Source organism: Pseudophryne corroboree, chromosome 3 (assembly GCF_028390025.1).
Source record: "Pseudophryne corroboree isolate aPseCor3 chromosome 3, aPseCor3.hap2, whole genome shotgun sequence".
Lineage (NCBI taxonomy): Eukaryota > Metazoa > Chordata > Amphibia > Anura > Myobatrachidae > Pseudophryne > Pseudophryne corroboree.
The window spans coordinates 458,337,327-458,359,616 of record NC_086446.1 but is presented as its reverse complement, the minus strand read 5'-3'; the positions used below and the strand labels follow the sequence as shown (position 1 = coordinate 458,359,616).

At 45.8% G+C, this 22,290-nt stretch overlaps 2 protein-coding genes across 2 annotated transcripts in view; one reads left to right on the top strand and one right to left on the bottom strand.

Moving 5' to 3' along the window:
- Positions 1 to 19,462, bottom strand: part of HID1 (HID1 domain containing) — a 138,225-nt gene extending 118,763 nt beyond the window's left edge. The window contains exon 1 of the mRNA XM_063960666.1: positions 19,171 to 19,462. Within this exon, the coding sequence (XP_063816736.1) occupies positions 19,171 to 19,236 (66 nt within the window). The 5' untranslated portion in view covers positions 19,237 to 19,462. The remainder of the gene's footprint in view (positions 1 to 19,170) is intronic.
- A 100-nt stretch (positions 19,463 to 19,562) lies between these two features.
- CDR2L (cerebellar degeneration related protein 2 like) overlaps positions 19,563 to 22,290 on the top strand; it is a 41,303-nt gene continuing 38,575 nt past the window's right edge. Inside the window, exon 1 of the mRNA XM_063960667.1 lies at positions 19,563 to 20,811. Within this exon, the coding sequence (XP_063816737.1) occupies positions 20,733 to 20,811 (79 nt within the window). The 5' untranslated portion in view covers positions 19,563 to 20,732. The remainder of the gene's footprint in view (positions 20,812 to 22,290) is intronic.

Genomic DNA, 22,290 nt, shown 5'->3' with positions numbered 1-22,290 from the left:
AGTGCGGATGACTCTGCAGCACCGATTGAGCAAACATGAGGTCCTCATCAGCCAGGGTAACAAACTTGTAGAATTTTGCAAAATTGTTTGAACCTGACCAAGTAGCCGCTTGGCAAAGCTGTAAAGCCGAGACGCCTCGGGCAGCCGCCCAAGAAGAGCCCACCTTCCTAGTGGAATGGGCCTTTACCGAATTTGGTAACGGCAATCCAGCCGTAAAATGAGCCTGCTGGATCGTGTTACAGATCCAGCGAGCAATAGTCTGCTTAGAAGCAGGAGCGCCAACTTTGTTGGCCGCATACAGGACAAACAGTGCCTCTGTTTTCCGAACTCGAGCCATCCTGGCTACATAAATTTTTAAGGCCCCGACTACATCAAGGGACTTGGCATCCTCCAAGTCCCCCGTAGCCACAGGCACCACAATAGGTTGGTTCATATGAAATGACGAAACCACCTTAGGCAGATATTGAGGACGAGTTCTCAACTCTGCTCGATCCACCTGGAAAATCAGATAGGGGCTCTTGTGAGACAAAGCCGCCAATTCAGACACCCGCCTTGCAGATGCCAAGGCCAGCAACATGACCACTTTCCAAGTGAGAAATTTTAATTCAATCGTTTGAAGAGGTTCAAACCAGTGTGATTTTAGGAACTGTAACACCACGTTAAGGTCCCATGGTGCCACTGGGGGCACAAAAGGAGGCTGGATGTGCAGCACTCCCTTCACAAAAGTCTGGACTTCTGGGAGAGAAGCCAATTCCTTCTGAAAGAATATTGATAGGCTCTATTAAGGTACAGATTTCGGCCCTAACTTTAGGCCCATATCCACTCCTGTTTGTAGAAAGTGGAGAAAACGGCCCAGGTGGAAATCTTGGCTTCACACCAAGATACATACTTCCTCCAGATACGGTGATAATGTTTCGCCGTCACCTCCTTCCTAGCCTTTATCAGAGTGGGGATAACTTCCTCCAGAATACCTTTCCCAGCTAGGATTCGGTGTTTAACTGCCATGCCGTCAAACGTAACCGCGGTAAGTCTTGGAACACGCAGGGCCCCTGCTGTTATGATTCTCAATATTTTTGAGATGAGTGGAAGAGGAGGGAACACATAGACCGACTGAAACACCCATGGTGTCACCAGGGCGTCTGCCGCTACTGCCTGAGGGTCCCTTGACCTGGCACAATACCTCCAAAGCTTCTTGTTGAGGCTTGTCTATTTGAGGACGTCCCCAATGACTTGTTATCTCTGCAACAACTTCATGATGAAGTCCCCACTCTCCTGGATGGAGATCGTGTCTGCTGAGGAAGTCTGCTTCCCAGTTGTCCACTCCCGTAATGAAGACTGCTGACACAGCGCTTATGTGATTTTCCGTCCAGCGAAGAATCCTGGTGGCTTCCGCCATTGCCACTCTGCTCCTTGTCCCGCCTTGGCGGTTTACATGAGCCACGGCTGTGACGTTGTCTGATTGAATCAGCACCGGTAGGCCGCGAAGAAGATTCTCCGCTTGTCGTAGGCCGTTGTATATGGCCCTCAATTCCAGCACGTTGATGTGTAGACAAGCCTCCTGGCTTGACCATAGTCCCTGAAAATTTCTTCCTTGTGTGACTGCTCCCCATCCTCGGAGGCTTGCGTCCGTGGTCACCAGAACCCAGTCTTGAATGCCGAACCTGCGACCCTCTAGAAGGTGAGCACTCTGCAGCCACCACAGGAGAGACACCCTGGCCCTGGGGGACAGGCTTATTTTCAGATGTATTTGTAGATGGGACCCCGACCACTTGTCCAGAAGGTCCCACTGAAATGTCCTCGCATGGAACCTGAAAAATCGAAGAGGAGGCACCTCTTCGAATTCCAGTTTGTAGCCTTGGGATACAATTTCTATCGCCCAAGGGTCCACGTCTGACAGAACCCAGACCTGGCTGAAGAGTCGAAGACGTGCCCCCACCGGCGCGGACTCCCACAGTGGAGCCCCAGTGTCATGCAGTGGATTTTGTAGAAGCCGGGGAGGACTTCTGTTCCTGGGAACCAGCCGTAGCAGGCATTCTTTTCCCTCTACCCTTACCTCTGGCGAGGAAGGAAGAGCCCCGACCTCATCTGGACTTATGCGACCGAAAGGACTGCATCTGATATTGTGGTGTTTTCTTTTGCTGTTGGGGAACATAAGGCAAAAAAGAAGATTTACCCGCGTAAGCTGTGGAAACCAGGTCCGCGAGGCCCTCCCCAAATAAAACCTCACCCTTGTAAGGTAAAACTTCCATATGTCTCTTTGAATCGGCATCACCCGTCCATTGGCGGGTCCACAGGGCTCGCCTAGCAGAAATTGCCATGGCGTTGGCTCTTGAACCAAACAGCCCAACGTCTCTCGCAGCGTCTCTCATATATAAGGCTGCGTCTTTAATATGACCCAAGGTCAATAAAATGCTATCCTTATCTAGGGTGTAAATGTCAGATGACAGGTTATGTGCCCATGTTGCTATCGCGCTACACACCCATGCCGACGCTACTGCCGGTCTGAACAAGGCACCCGTATGTGTATAAATTGATTTTAAGGTAGTCTCCTGTCTGCGATCAGCAGGATCCTTGAGGGCTGGCGTGTCTGGAGATGGTAGCGCCACCTTTTTGGACAAGCGCGTCAAAGCCTTGTCCACCCTGGGGGAGGATTCCCACCGTAACCTGTCCTGTGCGGGGAAAGGATACGCCCTAAGAATTCTCTTGGGAATCTGCAGTTTCGTGTCTGGAGTTTCCCAAGCCTTTTCAAATAAAGCGTTCAGCTCATGAGATGGTGGAAAAGTTACCTTAGGTTTCTTCTCCTTAAACATGCATACCCTCGTGCCAGGGACAGAGGGGTCCTCTGTGATAAGCAAAACATCTTTTATTGCAATAATCATATAATGAATACTTTTGGCCACCCTTGGATGTAACCTCGCATCATCGTAGTCGACACTGGAGTCAGAATCCGTGTCAGTATCAGTGTCTGCTACCTGGGACAGGGGACGTTTCTGAGATCCTGAAGGGCCCTGTGACAGTCAAAGCCATGGATTGACTCCCTGCTTTTTCTCTGGACTCTGCTTTGTCCAATCTTTTATGTAATAAAGACACATTTGCAATTAAAACATTCCACATATCCAACCAATCCGGTGTTGGCGTCGCCGACGGAGACACCACAATCATCTGCTCTACCTCCTCCTTAGATGAGCCTTCCGCTTCAGACATGCCGACACACACGTACCGACACCCCACACACTCAGAGAGATAGATAGAGATATATATATATATATATATATATATATAATATAGTCAAATAAGCGGCACTCACCAGGCTTCTTAAGGAATAGTAAAACGGTCCTTTATTGAATCCTACGTTTCGGGAGTAACCCCGTCGTCAGGGACAGCATAGACATAAATACAATGTGATTTAACAAACATATATACCCTCCCCCAACTGCAATCAAACAGTCTTACCTGTGACACCTGGAGGACGCCAGCCTTCAGCATCGCGGGCCATCCCGCCGTCCATGTTTCCACCTTCTGCTCGACGGGACCCGTGACGTCATCCAGCAGCGCCCCCCGGCGCACACAGTGCACGCTGCTCGGTTGCTAAACAACACAACAACAATCAATGTTGTAATTACATTTAAAACAAATATATCACAGCAATGGTCCTTAAACATTTGTACTATGTGTAACCTGGTTATAAACATCTATTCAAATACATTTTCATGCTCACCATCTAGCTAATTCTCACTGTGAACGGATCAATCAATCAGTACTGTTATAACCATAAGCATTAAAGAAAGCATTGTAGCCCGAGGCTTTCATTTAACCCTCGAGGTGCTATCGTATCTAGGGCACTAATCCACCTACATTCTGTTTGTAATAATATTTTAGCCCGATTGCCCCCCCGAATTCTCAAGGGGACATGGTCAATGATGATTGATCTCATGCTGGCTATACTATGTCTTGCCTCAGAACAATGTCTGGCAACAGGTTGATCACTACTGCCTGATTCCAATGCATGCCTTATTGCTGTCCTGTGCTGCGCCATGCGCTCTTTAAATTGGCGCTGTGTTTTGCCGATATACGCCAACCCGCAGGGACAGGTTAGCATATATACGACAAAAGTGGTACTGCATGTTACTGGATATTTTATCTCAAATCGCTTTCCTGTATGGGGATGACAGAATGTGTTACCTACTGTAAGGGCTCTGCAGGCAACACATCCCAGACATCTGTAGCAGCCGTTCTTTCTACTTAGAAAGTGTGATGTTTGTTTCTTATCCATTCCCGTGATGTCCAACTTAACTAGTCGGTCTTTCAAATTCCTGCCTCTGGTGTAACTGGGCAATAATCTGGCTTGTCGTAATAATGGTAAATCCCCATCTGTGTTTACCATGGGCCACCATTTTTTGGCCTTTTTAGTGAGAGAAGGACTCTTGTCCGTATATGGACTCACCCATGGGACTACTTCTGAGCCACTATTAGGTTTTACCTGCGGCTGATATTTTAGTATATCAGCTCGTGGGATTTTTAATACTCTGTTTTTAGTGTCTTCTAGCAGCTGTTTGTCATATCCTCTTTCCAGGAATTTATCTACCATCAAATTCAAGGCTGAATCAATCATGGTAGGATCTGATGTAATTCGTCTGGCCCTCAACATCTGTGAGTAGGGCAGACTATTACGGAGAGGCAGAGGATGAAAACTGTCATTTCTTAGGATTGTGTTCCTGTCAGTACTCTTAACAAATAACGAAGTGCTCAAATTAGATTCTTCTACTGTGATCTTGACATCCAAATAATGTACAGACTCCATACTCATATCATATGACAGTTTAACCACACTATCAGACAGGTTATGTTCATCCAATATTTTACGAAGATCTGCTGTGGTGCCTGACCAAATAATAAGCAAATAGTCTATATATCTTACATATAGCTGGATATTAGACAATAATATTCCCTGTCTGTAGAAAAGGTGTTGTTCTACAGCGTACATGAATGCGTTCGCGTACGATGGGGCCACTGAGGATCCCATCGCACAACCCGCCTTCTGTAGATAAACTCTACCATCATGTAAGAAAAAATTGCGGGTCAACACCATGAACAACAACTTCAAAAAGAAAGCAACTGGTGGTCCCACATAGTGGGGATTATCCACTATGAGTGCCCTGACCGCCTCCACACCCGCATCGTGAGGTATACAGGTGTAGAGGCTAGTCACGTCAGCACTACAAAGTGCCACCGAGTTGGAAGTCACCATTACTTCATTCAGTTTATTCAACAATGCGGTGGTATCCTGTAAATATGAAGGTATTAATTTAATGCAAGGATTAAGGATCGAGTCCAGAAACACAGAGATAGGTTGATATAGTGAGCCCCTCCCCGATACAATAGGGCGCCCCGGGGGTTTATTAAGATCTTTGTGTATTTTTGGGACCACATAGAATAAGGGCACAACAGGAAAATCAACCGTTAGTGCTAACCGTAATTGATCATCAATAATGTCATCTCTGACTGCCTGTAATAACATAGTGTCTAATTCCTTCTTAAACACCCCACTGGGGTCCCTGGGTAGTAATTCATAAGTGGTAGTATCTGATAATTGTCTATTACATTCCAATCTGTAATCCTCCAGGTTCTGTACTACCACCGCGCCGCCCTTATCCGCGGGGCGAATGATAATATCTTTCCGTTCAGACAATGATTTAATTGCTGCCATCTCCTCCTTGTTAAGATTGTTGGCCTGCCCAGGTGACCTAATTATTTCCTGACCCTCTATATCCAAGAGTCGTGTGAAAGTTCGTATAGCGGCATTTTGTGTCGTAGGGTCAAACTTGGATCTTGGCATAATTTTCTTTAATTGGGGAGGAATATCTCTACCAGTTGCTGTTGCACCCGAATTCATTTGTTTTCCAAAATGATCCTTTAGCCGTAACGTCCTATTGAGTTTGTATGTACTCACTTTCCACTCAAATGGATCCATGTGTGTAGTGGGTACAAATGATAGTCCTTTAGATAACATATGATGTTCCATAGCAGTTAAGGGGGTGGTAGAGAGATTGAACACTAAATCAGCTATCGGCGTGGCGGTTTTTTGTTTGTGTATTCTTTGGTTCTGCCTCGCCCTCCTCGTCCTCTTGCGTTGGGTTTTGGGCGGATAGCTGATCTGGTAAGTACCCCTAAAGGGTGATCCAAATTATTAGGGGTGCTTGGTGCTGCTTCTGCTTCACTCTGGGACGTGCTGGATCCCTCTGTATCTCTAAATCGGGTCCTCTGTCTCCGATACTGGTAGGCTCTTGATCTATCAGGCGGGGGGTTGGTGTTGGACACCCATGCATACACTCTCCGCTGTTCATAGTCGAGCTGTACTTTCCGCAGTTTTTCTTTTTTGAAGGCGATCAACTCTCTTTTATATTTAGCCATCTGTGTATTGAGACGTTCCATCCAATTTATACTGGTGTCAGCAAGCAATGCACTTTTATGGGTAGTTTCAAATTCCAGTAACTTTGACTTTGTCACGTTCAATTCTCTCGTTGCCTCCTCAACGACTAATAATACTAAGTCCATGGAGCACTTATTGAGTATAGCAATCCACCTGCGGCAGAATGCTAAATTATATCGTCCAATAGTGGGCATATTTTTGATCCTAAAGCCCCTTGGCAGCTGTTTGGATTTGTAGTAATCTGATAGTGTTATGCCATGGTATAAGTAATCACATTCACGTTGTTTTAATTTAAGCCACTGTTGAAATGACACCTCTGGGATTGGTGCTGCTGCATCGTCATCCAATTGTTGTTTAAGTAGGATGTTATCTGCTTCCATATCAGAGAAGCTTAAGGTTTCTAAAGCTCCCATGAAGGAAAGATCAGGCATCAGACAAATATATCACAGCAATGGTCCTTAAACATTTGTACTATGTGTAACCTGGTTATAAACATCTATTCAAATACATGGGAGTGCCGGACAACTGGAATACATGTAAAGGGAAATAGCAGGCTGTGTGCTACAGTGCTATCTCCTTGTCATGGCACCCGTGGATGAATAATCCCTTTCTGCAGCACTTGGTCAGCACGGAGTTCTTTTACATGTTGTTTTTAAAGCACGGGGTGTATCTATTATCCAGCAATTAATCACCTGAGCATTTTCAGTGATTGAAACCTCTACCACCATTATGGCTACCCCTCTTAATGTGACGGAACTGATGCCTGATCTTTCCTTCATGGGAGCTTTAGAAACCTTAAGCTTCTCTGATATGGAAGCAGATAACATCCTACTTAAACAACAATTGGATGACGATGCAGCAGCACCAATCCCAGAGGTGTCATTTCAACAGTGGCTTAAATTAAAACAACGTGAATGTGATTACTTATACCATGGCATAACACTATCAGATTACTACAAATCCAAACAGCTGCCAAGGGGCTTTAGGATCAAAAATATGCCCACTATTGGACGATATAATTTAGCATTCTGCCGCAGGTGGATTGCTATACTCAATAAGTGCTCCATGGACTTAGTATTATTAGTCGTTGAGGAGGCAACGAGAGAATTGAACGTGACAAAGTCAAAGTTACTGGAATTTGAAACTACCCATAAAAGTGCATTGCTTGCTGACACCAGTATAAATTGGATGGAACGTCTCAATACACAGATGGCTAAATATAAAAGAGAGTTGATCGCCTTCAAAAAAGAAAAACTGCGGAAAGTACAGCTCGACTATGAACAGCGGAGAGTGTATGCATGGGTGTCCAACACCAACCCCCCGCCTGATAGATCAAGAGCCTACCAGTATCGGAGACAGAGGACCCGATTTAGAGATACAGAGGGATCCAGCACGTCCCAGAGTGAAGCAGAAGCAGCACCAAGCACCCCTAATAATTTGGATCACCCTTTAGGGGTACTTACCAGATCAGCTATCCGCCCAAAACCCAACGCAAGAGGACGAGGAGGGCGAGGCAGAACCAAAGAATACACAAACAAAAAACCGCCACGCCGATAGCCGATTTAGTGTTCAATCTCTCTACCACCCCCTTAACTGCTATGGAACATCATATGTTATCTAAAGGACTATCATTTGTACCCACTACACACATGGATCCATTTGAGTGGAAAGTGAGTACATACAAACTCAATAGGACGTTACGGCTAAAGGATCATTTTGGAAAACAAATGAATTCGGGTGCAACAGCAACTGGTAGAGATATTCCTCCCCAATTAAAGAAAATTATGCCAAGATCCAAGTTTGACCCTACGACACAAAATGCCGCTATACGAACTTTCACACGACTCTTGGATATAGAGGGTCAGGAAATAATTAGGTCACCTGGGCAGGCCAACAATCTTAACAAGGAGGAGATGGCAGCAATTAAATCATTGTCTGAACGGAAAGATATTATCATTCGCCCCGCGGATAAGGGCGGCGCGGTGGTAGTACAGAACCTGGAGGATTACAGATTGGAATGTAATAGACAATTATCAGATACTACCACTTATGAATTACTACCCAGGGACCCCAGTGGGGTGTTTAAGAAGGAATTAGACACTATGTTATTACAGGCAGTCAGAGATGACATTATTGATGATCAATTACGGTTAGCACTAACGGTTGATTTTCCTGTTGTGCCCTTATTCTATGTGGTCCCAAAAATACACAAAGATCTTAATAAACCCCCGGGGCGCCCTATTGTATCGGGGAGGGGCTCACTATATCAACCTATCTCTGTGTTTCTGGACTCGATCCTTAATCCTTGCATTAAATTAATACCTTCATATTTACAGGATACCACCGCATTGTTGAATAAACTGAATGAAGTAATGGTGACTTCCAACTCGGTGGCACTTTGTAGTGCTGACGTGACTAGCCTCTACACCTGTATACCTCACGATGCGGGTGTGGAGGCGGTCAGGGCACTCATAGTGGATAATCCCCACTATGTGGGACCACCAGTTGCTTTCTTTTTGAAGTTGTTGTTCATGGTGTTGACCCGCAATTTTTTCTTACATGATGGTAGAGTTTATCTACAGAAGGCGGGTTGTGCGATGGGATCCTCAGTGGCCCCATCGTACGCGAACGCATTCATGTACGCTGTAGAACAACACCTTTTCTACAGACAGGGAATATTATTGTCTAATATCCAGCTATATGTAAGATATATAGACTATTTGCTTATTATTTGGTCAGGCACCACAGCAGATCTTCGTAAAATATTGGATGAACATAACCTGTCTGATAGTGTGGTTAAACTGTCATATGATATGAGTATGGAGTCTGTACATTATTTGGATGTCAAGATCACAGTAGAAGAATCTAATTTGAGCACTTCGTTATTTGTTAAGAGTACTGACAGGAACACAATCCTAAGAAATGACAGTTTTCATCCTCTGCCTCTCCGTAATAGTCTGCCCTACTCACAGATGTTGAGGGCCAGACGAATTACATCAGATCCTACCATGATTGATTCAGCCTTGAATTTGATGGTAGATAAATTCCTGGAAAGAGGATATGACAAACAGCTGCTAGAAGACACTAAAAACAGAGTATTAAAAATCCCACGAGCTGATATACTAAAATATCAGCCGCAGGTAAAACCTAATAGTGGCTCAGAAGTAGTCCCATGGGTGAGTCCATATACGGACAAGAGTCCTTCTCTCACTAAAAAGGCCAAAAAATGGTGGCCCATGGTAAACACAGATGGGGATTTACCATTATTACGACAAGCCAGATTATTGCCCAGTTACACCAGAGGCAGGAATTTGAAAGACCGACTAGTTAAGTTGGACATCACGGGAATGGATAAGAAACAAACATCACACTTTCTAAGTAGAAAGAACGGCTGCTACAGATGTCTGGGATGTGTTGCCTGCAGAGCCCTTACAGTAGGTAACACATTCTGTCATCCCCATACAGGAAAGCGATTTGAGATAAAATATCCAGTAACATGCAGTACCACTTTTGTCGTATATATGCTAACCTGTCCCTGCGGGTTGGCGTATATCGGCAAAACACAGCGCCAATTTAAAGAGCGCATGGCGCAGCACAGGACAGCAATAAGGCATGCATTGGAATCAGGCAGTAGTGATCAACCTGTTGCCAGACATTGTTCTGAGGCAAGACATAGTATAGCCAGCATGAGATCAATCATCATTGACCATGTCCCCTTGAGAATTCGGGGGGGCAATCGGGCTAAAATATTATTACAAACAGAATGTAGGTGGATTAGTGCCCTAGATACGATAGCACCTCGAGGGTTAAATGAAAGCCTCGGGCTACAATGCTTTCTTTAATGCTTATGGTTATAACAGTACTGATTGATTGATCCGTTCACAGTGAGAATTAGCTAGATGGTGAGCATGAAAATGTATTTGAATAGATGTTTATAACCAGGTTACACATAGTACAAATGTTTAAGGACCATTGCTGTGATATATTTGTTTTAAATGTAATTACAACATTGATTGTTGTTGTGTTGTTTAGCAACCGAGCAGCGTGCACTGTGTGCGCCGGGGGGCGCTGCTGGATGACGTCACGGGTCCCGTCGAGCAGAAGGTGGAAACATGGACGGCGGGATGGCCCGCGATGCTGAAGGCTGGCGTCCTCCAGGTGTCACAGGTAAGACTGTTTGATTGCAGTTGGGGGAGGGTATATATGTTTGTTAAATCACATTGTATTTATGTCTATGCTGTCCCTGACGACGGGGTTACTCCCGAAACGTAGGATTCAATAAAGGACCGTTTTACTATTCCTTAAGAAGCCTGGTGAGTGCCGCTTATTTGACTATATTACAATAGCTCCACGGAGCTTAAGAAGGCACCTCAGCAAGCATTATATTATCCAGAAGGGAGTGCCGGACAACTGGAATACATATATACATATATATATTATATATATATATATATATATATATATATATATATATAGATAGAGATATATATAGAGATAGATAGATATATATATATATATATATATATATATATATATATAGATAGAGATATATATATATATATATATATAGATAGAGATATATATATATATATATATAGATAGAGATATATATATATATATATATATATATATATATATATATATATATAATGTCCGGCACTCCAATAGAGCTAAAATCAACCAGTCTGGGCGCCCTTCCAAAAGGCAATATGGAATGGGGTGTAACGGACGGCACTCCAGCATGTAGGTGAATCAAACAAGAGACAGAGGTAATAGCTATTACCTCTGTCTCTTGTTTGATTCACCTACATGCTGGCGTGCCGTCTGTTTTATATATATATATATATATATTCCCCCAATAAGGCCCTTTGGAGAGACAGAGAGAGAGTGTATGCCAGCACACACCCAGCGCCACTGGACACTGGAACAAAATCCCAGTCAGTACAGCGCTTTTATGTATTAATAATACATTCACTGCGCCAAATAAATGTGCCCCCCCCCCTCTTTTTTGCCCTCTGTACTTGTGTTCAGCAGGGGAGAGTCCGGGGAGCAGCTTCTCTGCAGCGTGCTGTGGAGAAAATGGCGCTGGTTGGTGCTGGAGGATCAAGCTCCGCCCCCTCAACGGCAGGCTTCGGTCCCGCTCAAATTTTTTATACTGGCGGGGGTTTATGTAATATACCGCAGTATCTATATATGTCAGCCAGTGTCCCTTGAGGTTTATAATTGCTGCCCAGGGCATCCCCCCTGCGCCCAGCACCTATACAGTGCCGTCAGTCTGTGTGAATGTGGGAGCAATGGCGCGCAGCGTTACCGCTGCGCGGTACCTCAGTGAAGATCTGAAGTCTTCTGCCGCCTTTGAAGTCTTTTTTCTTCTTATACTCACCCGGCTTCTATCTTCCGGCTCTGTGAGGAGGACGGCGGCGCGGCTCCAGGACGAACAGCGAGGATGAGACCTGTGTTCCGACCCTCTGGAGCTAATGGTGTCCAGTAGCCTAAGAAGCAGAGCCTATCATTTAAGTAGGTCTGCTTCTCTCCCCTCAGTCCCACGATGCAGGGAGCCTGTTGCCAGCAGTGCTCCCTGAAAATAAAAAACCTAACAAAAGTCTTTTTCAGAGAAACTCAGGAGAGCTTCCCTGCAGTGCATCCAGTCGCCTCTGGGCACAGGATCTAACCGAGGTCTGGAGGAGGGGCATAGAGGGAGGAGCCAGTGCACACCCATCTAAAGTCTTTAGAGTGCCCATGTCTCCTACGGAGCCCGTCTATACCCCATGGTCCTTACGGAGTCCCCAGCATCCTCTAGGACGTAAGAGAAACAGAGCCTCTGTTTTCCTTATTCGAGCTGTTCTTGCGACATAAATTTTCAAAGCTCTAACCACATCAAAAGACTTTGACTCAGTAAAGGAGTCAGTAGCCACTGGGACCACAATAGGTCGGTTTATATGAAAAGACGAAACCACCTTTGGAAGAAACTGTTGGCGAGTTCTCAACTCCGCTCTATCCTCATGGAAGATCAGGTAAGGGCTCTTGTGAGACAAGGCCCCCAACTCAGACACCCGCCTTGAGGATGCCAAGGCCAAAAGCATCACCACTTTCCAAGTGAGAAACTTCAACTCTAACTCCTGTAGAGGTTCAAACCAACTCGATTGAAGATACTGCAACACCACATTAAGGTCCCATGGTGCCACTGGAGGCACAAATGGAGGCTGGATGTGCCGAACCCCTTTCACGAACGTCTGAACTTCTGGAAAGGAGGCCAATTGCTTTTGAAAGAAAACAGATAAGGCCGAAATCTGGACCTTGATTGACCCCAATCGTAGGCCCGCATCCACACCAGCCTGCAGAAAATGGAGAAAACGTCCTAACTGAAACTCTTCCGTAGGAGCCTTCTTGGATTCACACCAAGACACATATTTTCTCCAAATACGGTGGTAATGTTTAGACGTTACTCCTTTCTTGGCCTGAATCAGAGTGGGAATGACTTCTTTGGGAATACCCTTTCGGACTAGGATTCGGCGCTCAACAGCCATGCCGTCAAACGTACCCGCGGTAAGTCTTGATACATGCACGGCCCCTGCTGCAGCAGGTCCTCGCGAGGAGGAAGAGGCTGAGGATCTTCTACGAGCAACTCCTGAAGATCTGGATACCAAGCCCTCCTTGGCCAGTCCGGGGCAATGAGGATTGCTCGAACCCTTGTTCTTCTTATGATTTTGAGAACTTTTGGTATCAATGGAAGTGGAGGGAAGACATACACTGACCGAAACACCCACTGGGTCACCAGTGCATCCACTGCTATTGCTTGAGGGTCCCTCGACCTGGAACAATATCTCTGAAGCTTCTTGTTGAGACGAGATGCCATCATGTCTACTTGAGGAACTCCCCAAAGACTTTTCACCTCTGCGAAGACTTCTTGGTGGAGGTCCCATTCTCCTGGATGGAGATCGTGTCTGCTGAGGAAGTCTGCTTCCCAGTTGTCCACTCCCGGAATTAAAATTGCTGACCGAGCTCTTGCATGTCTTTCTGCCCAGAGGAGGATCTTTGTCACCTCTGCCATTGCCGCTCTGCTTTTCGTTCCGCCTTGCCGGTTTATGTACGCGACTGCTGTTACATTGTCCGACTGGATTTGCACGGGTTGATTTTGCAGAAGATGTACCGCTTGTAGAAGGCCGTAAATGGCTCTCAATTCCAGAACGTTTATGTGAAGGCAGGCTTCCTGACTTGACCATTTTCCTTGGAAGCTTTCCCCCTGTGTGACTGCTCCCCAGCCTCGGAGACTTGCATCCGTGGTTACCAGGACTCAGTCCTGAATCCCGAACCTGCGTCCCTCTAGTAGGCGAGAACTGTGTAGCCACCACAGGAGCGAAATCCTGGCTTTGGAGGACAGGACTATCTTCTGGTGCATGTGTAGGTGGGATCCAGACCACTTGTCCAACAGATCCCACTGGAATACTCTAGCATGGAATCGGCCAAACTGTATGGCCTCGTAGACCGCTACCATCTTTTCCAACAACCGAATGCATTGATGGATCGACACTCTTGTTGGTTTCAGTATCATCCCTAGAAAGGACAATCTCGTCGTCTGTTCCAACTGCGACTTCGGAAAATTCAAGATCCAACCGTGTTGTTGGGAGTACTGACAGGGAGAGTGCAATGTTCTGCACCAACCGTTTCCTGGATCTCGCTTTTATCAGGAGAACGTCCAGGTAAGGAATTATATTGACTCCTTGTTGTCGAAGGAGGACCATCATCTCTGCCATCACCTTGGTGAATACCCTCGGTGCCGTGGAGAGTCTGAACGGCAACGTCTGGAACTGGCAATGGCAATCCTGCACTGCGAATCTCAGATAAGCTTGGTGAGGAGGATAAGTGGGAACATGCAAATAAGCATCTTTTATGAATTCCCCTTCCTCCAGACTGGAAATCACTGCCCTCAGAGATTCCATCTTGAACTTGAATCTTTTCAGGTAGAGATTCAGATTTTTCAGATTTAAAATTGGTCTGACCAAGCCGTCCGGCTTCGGAACTACAAATAGGCTTGAATAAAAACCTTCTCCTTGCTGTGACAAGGGTACCAGGACAATGACTTGACTCTGACATAATTTTTTTATTGCAGCTGTTACGATTTCTCTGTCTGGAAGAGAAGTTGGCAAGGTCGATTTGAAAAATCAGCATGGGGGGACGTCTTCAAACTCCAGTTTGTATCCCTGGGACACTATTTGTAAGGCCCATGGGTCTAGGCCAGATTTGACTAAAAAGTTTCAGACGTGCTCCCACCCGAATGGACTCCCGCAAGGGAGCCCCAGCGTCATGCTGCAGATTTGGCAGAAGTAGGGGTTGATTTCTGCTCCTGCGATCCTGGAGACGCTTCGGATTTCTTTCCTCTTCCCCTCCCTCTACCTGCAAAGAAGGGGGAACCTTTGGCTTTTTTCTATTTGTTGGGTCGAAAGGACTGCATGTGAGAGTGGTGTCTTTTTCGCCGGTGCAGGAGCATAAGGCAAGACTGTCGACTTACCTGCGGTAGCCGCAGAGACTAGCGCATCCAGCCCATCTCCAAACAAGGCCTCACCTTTCTATGGGAGAGCCTCCATATTTCTTTTGGAATCTACATCAGCATTCCACTGGCGAATCCACAACGCCCTTCTAGCTGATACTGCCATGGTAGCGGCTTTTGAACCCAAGAGTCCAATATCCTTCATGGCTTCTAGCATGTATGCAGCAACATCTTTGATATGACCTAATGTTAGGAGTATCTCGTCAATTTCCGATGACAGGTTATCTGACCATTTTCGATAGCACTACTCACCCATGCGCAAGCAATGGTGGGCCTGAGCAGCGTACCATTGTTGCGTTCTGCGGCTCCTTCAGTGAAGCCGTCCCGGGTGCAGGGAGAATCACCTTTTTAGTTAACCTCGACAGGGCACTGTCTAATACGGGGGGTGACTCACATCTTTTCCTGTCCTCTGCTGGGAAAGGATAAGCAACCCGAATCCTTTTGTGAATCTGAAATTTCTTTTCAGGGTTTACCCAAACTCCCTCAAATAGAGTATTTAGCTCATGAGAAGGAGGGAAAGTTACATTCATTTTTCTTTCTTTATAAAAAATAAGCTTTCTCCTGAGGTACAGGAGGGGCTTCCGTAACTTCCAAAACTTCCTTTATAGCAACAATCATGTATTGAATGCTTTTTGCCAATTTAGGATCTATCCCCCTGGAATCACTATCGTCGACACAGGGATCAGAGTCCGTGTCGGTGTCAGTATGTACTATTTGTGCATATGGTCTCTTATGTGACCCAGAGGGGTCGCCTGTGGATGATAAAGCAGAACCATGAAAAATCACATCTTCCACTGATTTTCTCCAGCTCTCTGCATGAGATTCAGACTTATCCAACCTCTTATATGATCACACTATCACATAGGTGGTCATATCGAGTTGTTCGCTCAGTAATTTTCTTCGCATCGTTTTCCGCTAATTGCGCATGCGCAATGTTCGCACTGCGACGAGTAAATTTGCTATGCAGTTAGGAATTTTACTCATGGCATTACAAGGTTTTTTCTTCGTTCTGGTGATCGTAATGTGATTGACAGGAAGTGGGTGTTTGTGGGCGGAAACTGGCCGTTTTATGGGTGTGTGTGAAAAAACGCTGCCATTTCTGGGAAAAACGCGGGAGTGTCTGGGTGAACGCTGGGAGTGTTTGTGACGTCAAACCAGGAACGAAACTGACTGAACTGATCGCAGTTGCCGAGTAAGTGTGGAGCTACTCAGAAACTGCTAAGAAGTGTCTATTCGCAATTCTGCTAATCTTTCGTTCGCAATTTTACTATGCTAAGATTCACTCCCAGTAGGCGGCAGCTTAGCGTGTGCAAAGCTGCTAAATGCAGCTTGCGAGCGAACAACTCGGAATGAGGGCCATAATTCTTTCACCCATTCAGGCTCATGGTGTGCCGGCAGCGCCACCACATTACAACTCTGTGTCCCTAAAATGGCGCCCTCAGGGGAAGAGCTCCCTGCCTCAGACATGTCACACACGTGCACAACCACACCACAGACACTCCGGGACTTATAGGGGACAGACCCACAGTAAAATCTGTCAGAAGGACACAGAACCAATTAATGGTCAAGAATGTGGCAACTACAGTATTATGACCAAGAATTCTACATCATGTACTTGGGACTCAAGTAACTAAAGTCTGAATATAATATTCACAGCACAAATTGGCAACTTCTGAGGAGGAAATGGATCTAGCAGTCACTTTTTCACATGGCAAAGCTCAGGAATGTAGAAAAGCAAAGGGGAAGTTCATGAGATGCTCTACTGCACATGAAATAGATTTAGTAGCATATAGAAAAAGATGGTGATGATAATATATAGGCCATTGGTGACAAATCACCATCAGTGAATGCTGTGCTCTGTTCTGTTCTGGAAGCCAAAATAAATAAGATTGTGAAGATAATGGCAACTAAAGGGCCTCATACACTACAGCGACATGTCTGACCCTCATGTCGCATAAGATTGCCCTTGAACCGCCCGGCAATCTCCAGGGCGGCAGGATCGCATAAGATACATTGTATGCCAAAGGACTGCATCCGATGTATCTTATGCAATCCCAGCCATGCCTGCGGGATCAGTGCAGCACTAATGATCTAGTGGTTCTGATCCGATGCTCACGGGACCGTACATTGGATCGGATGTAAAACACATCCGATTTGCCACTTGTCATCCAATTTATCGGCCGGAAAGGTTGAAATCGGATTAAAATCGGGCATTATCGTTGTAGTGTATGGGGCCCTTAAGACTGAACTATACAACACATCTTACCAGGTAATACTTAAAGACCTTAATATATATAGCATGGAGTAGGGGGGTATGATAGAAGCCTTCAAATATATTTAGGGTGTTCATAAATACAGAAGGAAAGCATTCTACAGAGGAAGAGAAACATAGGTTGAGTATCCCTTATCCAAAATGCTTGGGACCAGAAGTATTTTGGATATCGGATTTTTCCATATTTTGGAATAATTGCATACCATAATTAGATATCATGGTGATGGGACCCAAGTCTAAGCACAGAATTCATTTATGTTTCATATACACACAGCCTGAAGGTCATTTTAGCCAATATTTTAAAAAACTTTGTGCATTAAACAATGCTTATGTACATTCACACAATTCATTTATGCATCAAATATACCTCATACACACAGCCTGAAGGTCATTTAATACAATATTTTTAATAACTGTGTATTAAACAAAGTTTGTGTACATTGAGTCATCAGAAAACAAAGGTTTCACTAACTCACTCTCACTCAAAAAATTCTGTATTTTGGAATATTTGGATATGGGATACTCAACCTGTATTTGAAAAGAGTAATAAAAAGCACAGGGAAGAAGATGGAGACTAAAGAGTGAGGCAGCCTGATGACGTAAACTTTACGTACACAATCTGTATCTGAGATCTGCAGCTGTTGTTCAGCTTAATATTCTAGGTGAGCAAACAAAGGTGGAGGAGGGATGTGTGCAGTGGTTGAACACAGGCTGAAACGAGCATGCCTCCCTTTATTGGTCTGCTGTAGGACAGGTACAGCATGACATGGGTTGATCTAGAAATGTAGGTATGGGAAGAGGGAGGAACTTGCTTAAACTATAAATGAAAGCGAGATTTGACCTCCAAGGCCTCTATTGTGACAGTGGACACAAGGTAAGATATTTCAGCTGTTGGGAGCCTTCTCACAAAACTTGTTCTACAGGCCTCTCTCCAAGAGTGTGTCTTGCAATGAGGAAGGCGAATTCCTTCCCCCCTTCCTCAATCAGTTGGACGGAATAAGAATAACACAAGGTAACAAGCACCCCCCATCCCCAAAATCAGTATTAGAATCTGTTGTATGAGATATATCCTGCAATGAAACATACAGTTTTTCACAAGGCATAATACCTAGCAGCTTGAGTGTTAGTTTCACTGTTATTAGATGCTTGTATGTATATACTTCACTGTATATTAAAAATCTATTATTTAATGCTGCAATTATCTTGTGATCATTTTGATTGCAATACATTTTCCATCAAGGACCAATAAATACACGTCATACTCATACCAATATTTGCAACAAGTGAACGTATCAGGAGTCCTGATATCCAATCCTTAAATACAAACTTAGTAGTATAGTATAGTATAGTACATACACTAATGGAAACATTTTATATGTAAACATTATTTCAGTGCACACTTTGTCACGCAGTGTGGGGAGGTTCTGATGACACTCAGTGGTTTGCAATACCACCTTTTATTCTTGCCAAAAGAAATTTGTATGATTTGTTCCATAAACATATAAATGTAATCTTTGTGAAATTAATAAAAATACGCATATTAAAGACTTGCCCAGCCATTGGCAGCTAATCTAAATATTGCATGAACCTTCTTTTAGAGCAATGCAATTGCGAGTTTACTACATTTGTGTGATGCAGTGTTTAGCGTAATAGGAAAAATCTGTATTATTAATAAGTGACTGCTTATATAGAACAATAAATATAGGACACAACGTAACGTATCTGTACAATGTAGTTATGTTTCACCGCGTAATAAAATGTATATATTAATCACACACACAGAGTGCTTGCTGTTACACAATATAAGAGCTAGGGATATGTGTCTCCCATATGTTACATACAGTATAATAGGCAGTAACACCTGTAATGTGCAGCCCGCACAGCTGAAGGTGTGGACTCCGCTCGCCCCTCCCCCGGTACCTGTGTTTTTGTGGTCAGCTGAATGACTGCTTTCCTGAAGTTTAGCTTGGTGTCGGTGTTCCCCATCCCGGTGCCGGCCCAAGCTGTAAGCTCCGCCCGTTCACGGCCCGGTACGGAGGATCCCCGTGCAATCCGCCTGCAGCAGCCCGGGAGCCGGATCCGTCAGGGAATGAGTGTCGGCCCCGCCCTTCTCCTGCGTCACCAGGGCTGAGGCGGCTCAGTGCTGCTGATGCATGTCTCTCACCGGCTGCTGCTCCGTCACTGCCATAGGCTCCGCCCATAGATCCATCAGGCCCCGCCCCTCTCTGCGTCATCCGGACTGCTGCCGCTGCAGATGTATGGGGTTGAGCTCTCATCGGCAGCTGCCGTACGCAGTCACCACCGTACGCCCCGCCCACACCCAATAAGCCCCGCCCACATGTTATATCCATGCTATTGACGTGTGTGAACACCGGGATACATGCGTAGTGTACAGTGTAACGTGCATGGGGGTGCCATGAGTGTGTAGCCAGGAGCTGAGTGCTGCTGTTATATTCCCGGTGAGGAGGGGGCGCGGATGCAGCGGGAGCTCCGGATGATGCGGGGAAGGAGGGGACTGAGCCGCCAATCAGCTGGGGCTGCTGAGAGTCCGGCTAGGATGGGAGGGCGGGGCACAGCCGGTCCAGGCCCAGGGATGTGACGGGATGCTACGGGGAGCCGGGGATACAGGACCGGGATCAGGAATACCGAGGGGTCTGGAAACCTGAGGCCGCAGGAGCAGTAAGATCAGCGGTAGCGAGGGGGCTGCCAGGGACGGGCAAAGCAGAGTGCAGCTGATCAGGAGAGCGCAGTAAACGGGGGAAAGCCTGGGTGACGGGAAGAGAGAGGACCTGCATGGGAGACAATAGTACGTGGTGCCCGGGGAGCGCTGGTAGCTGCACGCCCGCCGCGCTGCTGCATCACCCGCTGCCACTGTGGCAGCAGCATCACCCCAGCTCCTATGCCCAGTACTGACAGGGTACTAGTCACACACTGGCATAGTATTAGCAGCATGCACAGTATATGGCAGCAGAGGGCCTGTAGGATGGAGTAACGCCTGCCTGCCGGGGACTGGCAATACAGGGGCCATGAATAAGGAGCCTGAGATACTGTTGCACAAGTACAAGGAGTTGTATCCATAACAGGGACATACTGTATTAGTATTACATTGGTCACACTGGGTGGCATTGGATCTGGCCTGGTGACAGGAATCTGCATAAAGGGGGATTATAGCAATAGCTCCAGTCCATACTAGGTTTACCGTGTAGCTCATCTGAACTGGCCACACACACAGCATCTGGGAATAACTAGTGCAGTGATAAGCAAGGTCGCAGAAGCAACAGCTCAGTGATGACGGAATCAGATGTATAGCAAGTCACAGAATAAAAATAAAATAAAAAAACCTGCAGAAGGCCAGGAAAAGTGTTATATACGGTTGTCTGAGACATCAACCATCATTTCCCTTATGGTTATCCCATTATTTATGTAGCTAACAACTATAGTATTATTGCCTATATATAAACTGGAGTTATCTGGCGGGCCAAATGCTGGGAGCAGGAAGGATGGAGGAGTTCCAGAGTGAGGAGGATGAGCCCTGGTATGATCAGCATGATCTGGAACAAGGTAGGTACATTTTCCTCTACTGGTCCAGTCACAGTGCATTGTTTTATCCTACTGGCTCATATGGGGTAAAGTAAACTTGATTGACAATGAGAGATTTTCTGTGTTGCAATATGGGCACTCGCACTTTAGTGAACTGCTAATGGGTACAACCTTGAGACCTATGACATAATCCTAATTCATTTCAGAACAATTATTTTTTGTGGGGTAATATATAAATAGGTTTTAAAAAAAGCGCTTAAGAAAGTGAATTCCTGCTAGAATGAAGCAAAACAAAGGGCTGATACTGAGGTGAGAGCAAAGTAAAACCAGTAAGTAACTTTGTATCTGGAACACATGATGGGCCTGATTCCGATGTGGCTGTGAGAGCTATCGCTGCTGTTTAGGAATGAATGGAGTGATCGCCGTCTGCAAATACTCGCAGCATGGCACACCATGCAGCAAGCCGTGTTGTAGCATGCTGCATCGCTGCGAAAATGAGCTTGGTTACATCTGTACATGTACACAGCTCTGCAGAATGACATACCCCACTATTAATGATACCAATTGTTATCAATCAGAAATATAAACATTGCAATAAAAAAAAATATAGTTTAGCGCAGTGGTTCCCAAACTGCTTACCGTACACTCAGGGCCGGTGCTAGGGTGTTCGGCGCCCCCCTGCAAACTATAAATTTGCGCCCTCCCGTACTTTACAAAGGGACAGCGCACATAATGCTTATACACACAATGCTCCCTGTAGTAGTTGGACTTACACACGTAACGCCCCCCTGCAGTAGTGATGCTTACACACGTAACGCCCCCTGCAGTAGTAATGCTTACACACGTAACGCCCCCCTGCAGTAGTGATGCTTACACACGTAACGCCCCCTGCAGTAGTAATGCTTACACACGTAACGCCCCCCTGCAGTAGTAATGCTTACACACGTAACGCCCCCTGTACCAGTGACGCTTATACAAGACGCAGTGACGCATACACACGTAACATCCCCTGAAGCAGTGACGCTTACACACGTTATGCCCCCTGCAGCAGTGACGCTTACACACGTAAAGCACCCTGTAGCATTGACGCTTACACATGTAACGCCCCTTGTACCAGTGACGCTTATACAAGACGCAGTGACGTACACACCTAATGCCCCCTGCAGCAGTGACGCTTACACATGTAACGCACCCTGTAGCATTGGTGCTTACACATGTAACGCCCCCTGTAGCAGTGACGCTTGCACATGTAATGCCCCCTGTACTAGTGACGCTTACACATGTAATACCCCCTGTACCAGTGACGCTTACACACGCAACGACTCCTGTACCAGTGACGCTTGCTCACGTATTGCCCCATGTACCAGTCACGCTTGCGCACGTAACGCCCCCTGTACCAGTGACTCTTGCACACGTAACACCCCCTGTACCAGTAACGCTTATACAAGATGCAACGCCCCCTGAAGCAGTGACGCTTACACACATTATGCTGCACAGTCA